This window comes from Lineus longissimus, chromosome 15 (assembly GCF_910592395.1).
Source record: "Lineus longissimus chromosome 15, tnLinLong1.2, whole genome shotgun sequence".
Taxonomy (NCBI): domain Eukaryota; kingdom Metazoa; phylum Nemertea; class Pilidiophora; order Heteronemertea; family Lineidae; genus Lineus; species Lineus longissimus.
The window spans coordinates 7,781,411-7,791,943 of NC_088322.1; the positions used below are offsets into that span (position 1 = coordinate 7,781,411).

The 10,533-nt window shown below is 41.7% G+C and overlaps 1 protein-coding gene across 1 annotated transcript; it reads left to right on the forward strand.

The window, feature by feature from the left end:
• The first annotated feature begins 9 nt into the window (after positions 1-9).
• On the forward strand, positions 10-4,885 carry LOC135499685 (frizzled-2-like). Its single transcript, XM_064790605.1, has one exon. The coding sequence runs from the start codon at positions 176-178 to the stop codon at positions 1,895-1,897; it is 1,722 nt and encodes a 573-aa protein (XP_064646675.1). The 5' UTR covers positions 10-175; the 3' UTR covers positions 1,898-4,885.
• The last annotated feature ends 5,648 nt before the right edge of the window (positions 4,886-10,533 follow it).

Consider the following 10,533-nt stretch of genomic DNA (forward strand, 5'->3'; position numbering starts at 1 on the left):
GTCTCTTTTCAAAGTGTATTCACAAAAGGCAGCCATAGCCAAGACAGAGCAGGGAAAGATGTTCCGAAATTAGGCGAATATTTCGTTTTATTGCCGATATATCAACGATTTTCCGATTTTCGACTAGAAGGATACCTATGGGACTATTCTAGCGTGATTTAGAACCGCTGGCGACATGGCGGGGTTCAAAGTCAGGACGATTTTAGCCGGGAAAATTCTAGCTCTGCTGTGTGTTTTTTCGCATGGTGTGAAATCTCAGTATGGAGGGCAGCTTGCAGATTCCAGCTCTTTGCCACACCACGGCAGATGTGAGCCCATCACGATACCGCTGTGTAAAGACATACAATACAATGAAACAATCATGCCCAATCTTCTTAATCATCAAAAACAAGATGATGCGGGCTTAGAAGTGCACCAGTTCTTTCCCCTAGTCAAAGTGAGGTGCAGCCCTCATCTGAAATTTTTCCTGTGTGCAATGTATGTGCCTGTGTGTACTGTTTTAGAAGAAGCCATACCGCCGTGTCGGTCGTTGTGTGTTCAGGCACGGACAGGTTGCGAGAGTTTAATGAACAAGTTTGGGTTCCATTGGCCCGAGTCGCTCGACTGCCAGAAGTTTCCCGAAAAAGGTTTGTGCGTCGGTGAAAATGCCACAGACTCCGTCGATCCAACTGCAAAACCTGGCGGTGGTGGGACTGGCGGTGGTGGAACACATACAAACGGAAGTGGCGGAGGGTGGCGTCCTGATGGCGGTCACAAAATGGAATGTCCCTACGAATATACGGTGTCGGATTTGGATTACAAACTGCAGGTTTCGGGTCACATGCTGGACGATTGTGGCGCGCCATGTAATGATTTGTTTTTTCACGATAATGACCTACGTCAGTTCGCGCGGATATGGATTGGGGTCTGGTCTTGCTTGTGTTGCGTCTCAACGTTATTCACCGTACTTACATTCTTGATTGACATGCAGAGATTCCGTTATCCCGAGCGACCAATCATCTTTCTCTCGGGATGTTACTTTGTCGTGGCTACAGCGTACATCACAGGATTTGCATTAGGGGACCAGGTTTCATGTGTGGGCCCATTGCCGCCTCCTCCGGATAAAGGGGTGAAAGCAAATGACATGGTTAAGATAATCACGCAAGGAACAAAAAAGGAAGGATGTACAATCTTATTTATGATGCTTTATTTCTTCAGTATGGCCAGCTCCATCTGGTGGGTGATTCTGACACTGACGTGGTTCCTCGCTGCAGGAATGAAATGGGGGCACGAAGCCATCGAGGCGAACTCTCAATACTTTCATCTAGCGGCATGGGCTGTCCCAGCAATAAAAACAATCGCCATCTTGGCAATGGGTAAAGTCGATGGCGATTATCTCAGTGGAGTGTGTTTCACAGGACTATCGGACATGACCACACATTTAGGATTCGTGGTCGTACCGTTGGCCGTATTTCTTTTAATAGGGTCGTGTTTCTTGGGTGCCGGTTTCGTGTCCCTTTTCCGTATTCGGACTATCATGAAAAGTGACGGTACGAAAACGGATAAGTTAGAAAAACTCATGGTTCGTATAGGAATCTTTTCGGTACTTTACATGGTCCCCGCGATCGTGGTGATAGCATGTTATATTTATGAGCTAACATCCCATGAGGAGTGGATGATGGGGTGGCATGCGCGTGCGTGCCAGGGATTCAAAGAAGTGAACTTCTGTCCTGCGAATCGACAGGAATACATCGGGAATCCGCAGCCGGATTTTACGTTTTTTATGATAAAATATCTCATGACAGTCATCGTAGGGATTACTTCTGGATTTTGGATATGGTCGAGCAAAACTATCAACTCCTGGAAACGTTTCTACGCCAGGGTTTTCACGGGACGTAGGGAGGAAGCTGTCGTGTAAATGCAGCACCGAATCCGGAAAAAAGTAAGCATGGTTTACTTTCGGTGTTGTCGTGAGTGAAACAAGCCTCAGATGATGATGGAACAAGTCGGATACCAGGGTTGTTATTTAAAAAAAATTGCCATGATGAGTACAATTTCTTATGACTGTGGAATACTCGGGTGTGACTGTGAGTTGCACTACATGTACAGTGACAGATTGAGATTGGTCACAAAAAACTTTTTCAATGTTTACTGATGGACATACTTGTATAGAGTAAGGTCAGGATATAGACTATTTTACGGATAGCCAGCCTACACTACTAACTACAGTGTTGCATTTTGTTAAAATCATGTCTTTTTTCATTTGGCAAATAACTTGATTCAAAAGAGCATTGGACTGCTGATACGGATAGTGGAACACTAATGGATCATTTAAGAACAAATTGGCCTGACCGAAGAGGAAGAATTGACTGCCACTTTTTTGTCGTCAATTGATAGAGGCTGATGATCTTTTTAGGGAAGGCAGTGAGTTTTCAAGTCGCTCAGAAAATCAACAAAAAAGTTCTTTTGTCTGAGGCTTGTTTCCATTTGGTGCATCTCTTTTAGGTGTTATCTCAACTACATGGTGCTACATGTACTACTACTGGTATGCAGTTTTGGGAAATGACACGGACAGGCAATTTTGAGCACTGCAGGGCTCGAGCTACATGTAGACTTTCTAACTCGGGAGTCTTGACAAAATCTCAGGAGTCCTGTAACAGATTTCAAAGTTAAGAGTATAAAGAGGGTCCTGGGCCAAGTTTTAATGCTTCAAAAGACACTTTTCAGGGATTATCTCGAGCCCTGCACTATAAGTGAAAAACCAGTGATGTAGTTTATCTTTGAAATTGGTGAAAATTTCTAAAAAAGAATTTTGTCCATGATTTTTATTTTGGCGTGTTTGGCGGATTACGAAATTTCCTTCAGTTCTTCCCCCAAAATATGACAGTAATGACCACTTCAAACAAGAAATTTTTGTTGCATTATATGCAGTTGGAGCTTGATTTTTATCATTAAGTTCATTAGCCAGGTGTTTTTCCAATGCATGCCCTCTTCTCACTATTGGCACTACAAAATGTAGTAGAGATTGCACATTTGAGAGTTGCATCTTGAACTCGGGCCCATTTCATTTATACTTGTGCATTTTGTATAAAAATGCATTTCGAAATAGCAAAATGTTGAAAGCCTTCAAAAACTTCGCTTTCAGGTTTCTTGCCTTCGACACCCTAGATGGCTTCTCTCACTGGCTACACAATTACGGCGAAGGTGACATAAATGTAGACTTACAGTAGAGGGTTGTCCCCGCAGAGGAAGGAACCTGGATTTTCAGCATTCTCCACCGTTTGTTTTTGAAGGGTGGCCACATGTGACACAACATACTTTCATGATGTCATACAGAGGCATCTGACATAAATCAGTGAAAAATGGACACTATCAGTAGTTTTTAAAAAATGGTCGATGCTAGTGCAGTGTTCTCTGCAACAGTTTTTTTTGGCATTGTGACTGTTAGTGAAGAAATGGGTTTTTTTACACTTTTTTGATCTGATTTTATCTACAACAAAATCTGTCGGGGTCCCTAGGTAAAATCTTCATCAACTCCGTAAATTATTTGTCTGGATGCCAAGTTTTTTTGTCAGGCCAGGGTGCTAAAATGGAAAACTGATAGTTTTTGGTGCGGCGCCTAAGCAAAAGCAGTGGAGAATTCCGATTTCATCCGGCTATTCAACTTGTGTACAAGTTGTCCGTTGTAGCGCAGAAAACCTGACATTATGGCTAAATCTATTGACTTAACATGTATGTCAACATCACCTTTCCCCAAATTTACAAATTACATATACGTAGGGAGTTGTATAGACCTGGTTTTTTGCCACGGTGATATTAGCTTGGGGTGTAATGTTCATTCAGTTCCTTTGCCCACTGGCAAGCCTTTTCACTTACCTATGTACATCTAAAATAAAACCTTGTTGAAGTAAACTAAGATTTTTAGTATAGGCATCACGCGCATCGCAGGGATGGCAAATTTCTGGCAAATTTCCTACTTTTTCTTTACTCGTTGTCAATGCCGATTGCTGGAATGAACATGTCTCTGTTTCAACTCTCAGTGAATCTTCAAAATGGAATTCTCATTTGCTAAAAGTATAAAAACCCAGTTTTTAGGCATTTTTGTGATTTAAGTGATAGCTGATCAAAGGAGAACATTTTTAAAGAAGTTTTTTTAGCTCTTTTGCATCATTTGTTGCATCAACAACTTATTACTTAAGAGGAATCGAACCCATCTGGCTACTGGCCTGTAACATCATTTACAGTATCAAGGCAATCCGCATGCATGTGAGGTCTACAGTTTTTTTTATATGAACGTTTCAGGAGATGATATGTATACATCCTTCTGATCAAATGCCTGTCATTAAAACCCCAAAAATTTTCAGTCATTTTGAGATTGATGTCCATACTTGCTGTAAAGCATGGTCCTTGGTGCACACACATGCACTGTCGATACGATTTCAGGAGGGAGAGTCGAGCAGTAAATGAAATTAAAAATTCATTGAGCAAAATAAGAGAAATATGCTGTCAAAATGGCTGTCGTTTTGGCTGATGTTCATGATTGAGTTTCGGGTAAGGGTAACTGTACAGTAATAGCTCCAGTGCAATTATACTCTAAATTATAGCTTCTGTGTGCATTTCATGTGTACAGCCAGACGTTTGTTTTACACTGTCTGGGCTACATTTGTACCACTTGACCTTATAAAAAAATAAGGTCGAAAAATTATAATGTGAAATAATGTTTTTTAGATGAATGGAATTTTTTTCTCCTAAAACTTCAAAATAATTGTGTTCCTTTGTGTAAATCGTGTATGTCATGTATTTCCGACAGTATTGTTACAGATATTTTATCCGTTGATGATAGTCACCCAAACAGGGCTATTGTTTTTTATGAATGGTGAATAAATGTGTAAATAACATTTATAAATGAGGAATTTATTTTTCACTTTGTAATCTCAGATCACTATCAGAAGTTTTGCGACTACATTGTTTTCAGGAATGAAGGCAAATAAACCTTGGATTTGGAGAAGCTACCTGGGAAGGAGGTTTGGGATACTGGCCCTCCATTTACAATTCGTCATCACCATATTAAAAAATCAATCCGTGTAACCACCACATGAAGATATTGTGATGAGGTCACGAAGGTGGTGAATTGGCCAAAATAGTTCCCCCCTGGTCATGCCAGTGGTTAAAAATAATCATACCGTACATTTGGATGTTTTTTCTCCATCTGTAATCAGTGTGATTTGATGAAGTGAGTTTTTACATAGCTAGACATTTTCACGAATTTTTTAACGATATAACATTCTCTTCACAAAACATGTTAAAAAATATTGCAGCCACTTCCTATCTGGATTTTGAATTTCAGAAGTCCACTGCCCTTCTCAGAACTTCCTAGAACTTGGATCAGAGGAATGCTCGATGGTGGGAGGCGATGGTCAATATTTATTCACAGGAAACTCGGCATAAATTCATCTCCTGAAATTCCTGATTGTTGCCTTGGGGCATCTTCCGCCCTCAATGATAACAGGGACGAAATATTCATAATATTTCAAATCATTCCCTTTCTTTGGTTTCTGGTTGACGCTTTGTCCGTAATGCAGGTTGGAATCTTTCATAATTTTCTTCCACTCCCGATCATCTGCGTGAGCGAATCTGCCATTCTTGAATCCTGGGTCGACTTCCGAATCCACACCAACCGGAGGGTGGGCGTCTGAGAATCTATTTCGGGCCATCTTAATTTAATTTCATAACAATGAGATCGCGATGTGAATACATTTCTTGTTCTGCCGATGGCCTTTACCAGTTCGGGGTATTGTGTAGATCGGTGCGGCTGAGTCGAGAGTCGCTCCATGTTTGTCTGCCTTTGTCAGTCGCCATAAAGAGGGTGAGGTCGGCTCTAGTTACTTGCAGAATACGGAGAAGACAAGCTTTTCACTGCAGAAATCAGTCATAATAACAGGGAAGACCGTCTGGAATTATTTTGAATCAATTCGGGTAATTTGACCCCAAATCTGATTTTCCCCGCATACTTTTTTTGCAACAGAACAGTGTCCAGAATGGGCATGTTGCTAATTATCATAAAACCTGGAAATCTCAATTATCATAAAATCTGGCAATTACAATGGATCACACTCTTACATTGTACCCTTACTCCACTCTGAGGTATTCAAGCTAAAAATCCAATGGATATTTGACTGTTCTTTCTTTCAATTTTACTCCATTAGAACAAAATTCAATATTATTTTTCTCTTTTTTGCAATGGAAGATGATTTTTTCATGAGCGTGTATGCAATTTTCTGAAGTTTTATCTGATCTCGTCTAGCTTGTTTGGAGTTGATTGACAGTTTCATTGATAAGCTTGCGCATCTAATCTTGGAAGGAACGGCTCAGGAACGGGTAGGCGAGGCACTGTAGCTTCCTTAGTCATTGAGATTTCTCGAATTGTGCTCAGAATGTTGATGTTAGATGCCATGAATACGATGGAATATGGATTGGTTTTGGTGCGAGAAGGTAAAATTCTATTTGAATTTGGACAGGCGGACACAGTGGGGACTAGAAATTTACAAAGTCAGGGCTGAGAGTTCATTTGAAAGGGTGCACAGCAGTTTTTCTCAAAATGGCTCTTTTGTCAGTTTTGAGAAAAAGTGCACACTTCAGATGGAAATCATAAAGCTGACTTCATGAAAGAAAAAATTTCAAGGGCACCAATGCAAAAGGGGAGGGCACTAAGGCAATTGCCTCCATCGCCTCTGTGACTTTCTGGCTCCTCGAAGTTCAGTATCACTACATGTAGATGGTGATTTAAAAAGGGAAACCCTTGGCAACATGGGACATCTGGACAGGTTTATCAGATGGTCTGGGCTACGTACTGTCTCCAAACCTCAATGCAGGAGTTGCACTTGTAAGTGACTGAAGACCTGGACTACGTACTGTCTCCAAACCTCAACGCAGAGTTGCACTTGTAAGTGACTGAAGACCTTGATGCTTCCGATGTCTTTGGATTGGCAAATGCAGTCCTTGATGAAAAGAGATCGATTTTGAGGTATTGTATTGGAGTGGTATAATAGGAGAGCGCTTAGAAATTGCATCCTACATCATTTCCAACCACCTCATACCTTCCATCTAAACAAGAGTCCACTGTGGTGAGAGCATTACACCTATCAGCCATTCCTATCTTCCCCGCCAGCGCTGCAACCAATTCAGAAACACCAATGACCAAGCATTTACCGAGCTACTGATACCAGCGTACATTTCTCGCCACAAGAACTCCTTGACTCAAGCTAACATTGGCGAACTAGCATGCTAATCTACGCGGTTGGCAATTGCATATAGATCCAGCCACTCATTGTATGACTCATGCTGATGATGAAGGGTTTGAGCCTGCCAAGCCTGCTGTTGATGGAATTTTCACTGGGAACAGCCGTTGCTTGGATATTGCAAAAATTATTTATTTGAGAAGATATTTTTGGGCTGGGATGCACGGTGAGGAGATTGAGAGCTTTATAGACTGAGGATACATGAACATTGTAGTCTCTCTGCATAGCCCAAAGTTCAGGCTGAACTACCCTTTGAGATATTCCTGTCTCATACAACCTGATGTGCCAGCAGACATCAAAGATGAAAGAAAATGGAGGCTTTTAGGAAATTGTTTTTGTACTTTTCAGACATTATAGTGCTGTACACAGAGGGAGAGTCATAACATAGTCATAATGAATTATGAAGGCCTCTTCCACTTTTCATACTCCTTATCCTTTTTTCAAACGACTGATGTTACCCTGAACAGTTCCAGTAATTTGGAAGGGCAGGGATTTTGGAAATTATATTTGCAACACAACGGCCAGGGTGAACTTAGAAAAAAGGCCTTGTGTGATAGAAAATGTATAGCTGTTATGGAAAAAGGCTTTTAGAGCCTGGAGGGGGCTGGGTGCTGTTGCGTCCTATTTTCATTTGGAAGAAACAACATAATTGGTTACAAGTATTTTAGCTTTAATGGGCTACATGTTTGTTTATGACCACCAGCTGCATGTAGATGAAAATGATTTGGAGACCTGAAAAAGCATTCTCAACTGAAGATTCTGGATGTAAATATTTTCACTATTATCCTCTGAAAATATCTTCAACAATGGGTCAAACAGGGCTGTCGCTAGAACTAACACAAAACATCTTTTCAAACAGGCACTCATTTGTTCTGTTCTGTGTACAGAAAGGATCTAATGCCTGTGGTCATGTTGGTGCAGGGAAGATTGTGTGAATGGAGAATTTTAAGATATTTCCAATCTGATGGTGCTTGCTCTTCTAAGATTTGTCCTCACCCTGAGGTGTACATTGTTTCAGGTTGTTCTTGGAGGTGAAAGAAGGGAACTATATGCGGAACAAGTAGATGTGGTAGGGTTGGTATAACGTCTACTGAGCACAAATTGGACCTGCAGCCAGCAGACCATTGAAGGGGCCGTGGGGTGGCACACATTGGGAGTCTTCTAGAGCATTCATCAGCATATTACAGTTTTGTATAAGTATGTGAACATGCAGAGTGCCTGTTCCTAGAGGACAGCATCTGAGGCCCATACTCACCTGTGCACCCATTGAACATGTTTTAAGTTTTCAATGTTAATGTTGAATTCCAGTCGAGAAAGTTTGATTTCACTTGGATTGGACAAGACCACCCCACAATTAAAAAACAGTTACTACACTATTATGTTTGAATTTGTAGACCAGGGTGAATATGGTAAATCCAAACTTTTGAAAATTTAACAATTGGTGAAAACTTTCATTGTTGGTATAGGCTACACATAGGAGACCCTCATTCTTTTTTCAGCCGGCATTGATGTGTAGCCCTGGGGCGTCCCTAGTTGAGACCTGCTTGGCAGGTGAGTGTAGGTCTGGGGTGCCCTTCAGTCTGGTCGGGGACAATGCATGTGTCACCTGGCATGATGGCTGGTGGTCAGTTGAGCATAGGGTTCATATAGGTGGGTTAAATCATTAGATATAATCAGGCAGATTTATTGAAAAACCCTTCCAGTTTGCACAGGACAAAAGTTGGCTATCAGGAGAAAAACAGGCCCTACTGTTGTCTTCATTAATAGTAAGTCCAATCCCCACCTAAAAGCTAAACACACAGGAGGGACAGTGCATGTGACGAAACGTGCACGATCGCGCCAGGCCCGCTGCACACCAGCAAAGGACCAGCCAGGAGCATGATAAAAAACGCCTGTAGATATCTTTAGCGGCACTACCGAATTTGAAAGTGCCCCTAGAGTATTTCAAGGAGCGCGAAAGACGCCCGTGGCATCTCTCATGAGCACGAGTCACTTTCTGCGTATCCAGACATCTATCTTGCCATCATTCCTCTCGCTCTCATACAACAGCCGATTTGATTGGCTTGGACACCGATCGTCTATCTCCGTAAGCCAATGAGCGACAGGCGCACATCTCGTGCGGTGACAAAAACCAAAATCTTTGTTCAAGAACTATGTTTTTGGATATAAAACATGCAATATATTTTTTGCCCGCAATAGAGTTTATGTCTGTCGTGTGTGTGACACGATAGATTTTGAAGTCTCCCTCAGTCAAGCCACTTTGATGTTTGTTGAAAAGCATGGGCATGATGGATGGTGCAAAACTAATGGTACCCCATTGTTTTTGACCTGAACACATAATGTTGTATGTGCGGGTGACCTTGAAACTTTTGAAAACTTTCTGGTTACAATGTTTTGTTTGAATTCATTTGAGATAGGTTGACAGATTGTGTCAAAAATGTGACATGCACAAACAAGGTTATCAAGAGGGCATCTTACCTACACGCTTCCCGTTGACCAGTGGTGAAGGAGAATAGTCATTTTTCGGGAAGCCGTGATGGACAAAAAAAGCCAAGATTTTCGGGATCGACATCTTTATATCATAGGGATCAAGAGTGAGCAAAATTAGCTTTGGGATTCAACGAAATTGCCTGTCTGGATCTGGATGTCGAATCGGGTTGGGAAGTGGGGCAGGTGGTGCTATGGAAAATGCGTAAGAAGGTTTTAAAAGGAGGAATGTCTAAAAAAGATAATGCCTGGCCTGAGCAAAGTTTATGAGATTGGGGTATACATCTGAAATCGTGCACATACAGTAAAAGTTGCCAAAAATGTTGTCTGATACACCCGAGGACCGCGCTTACAAAACCTCCTCCTCCTTGAAGAATGTCAGGGCCGTTAATAGCTGAACAGATTTGAGATTTGGGTGGATGGGTATGTCTCAGCTGATGAACTTAGATGAGGAATATGTATATAGTGCTTACGCAACATTGGATGTTGTTCATGAAAACACAACTATTGCATCAAACAGCAGCTCTCTTGGCTGAACAGAGAGCATTGGGAATGGGAGCTGTCGAAACTACCAAACGAGAATTAATTCATTTCCAAATCTGTGCAATATGCCCCTGGGTCTTGACAGTCGCCAGCAATGATTACTACTAATGGGTTAATCTCCGCTCCCTTTCAGACGTGCTCCGGAAATAAGTCCGCTACTGAATTCGTTTTAATTCTGCGCTATTTCGATCTGGGCAGATTGTGAGAGAGGTGTTTGCCCTCCACC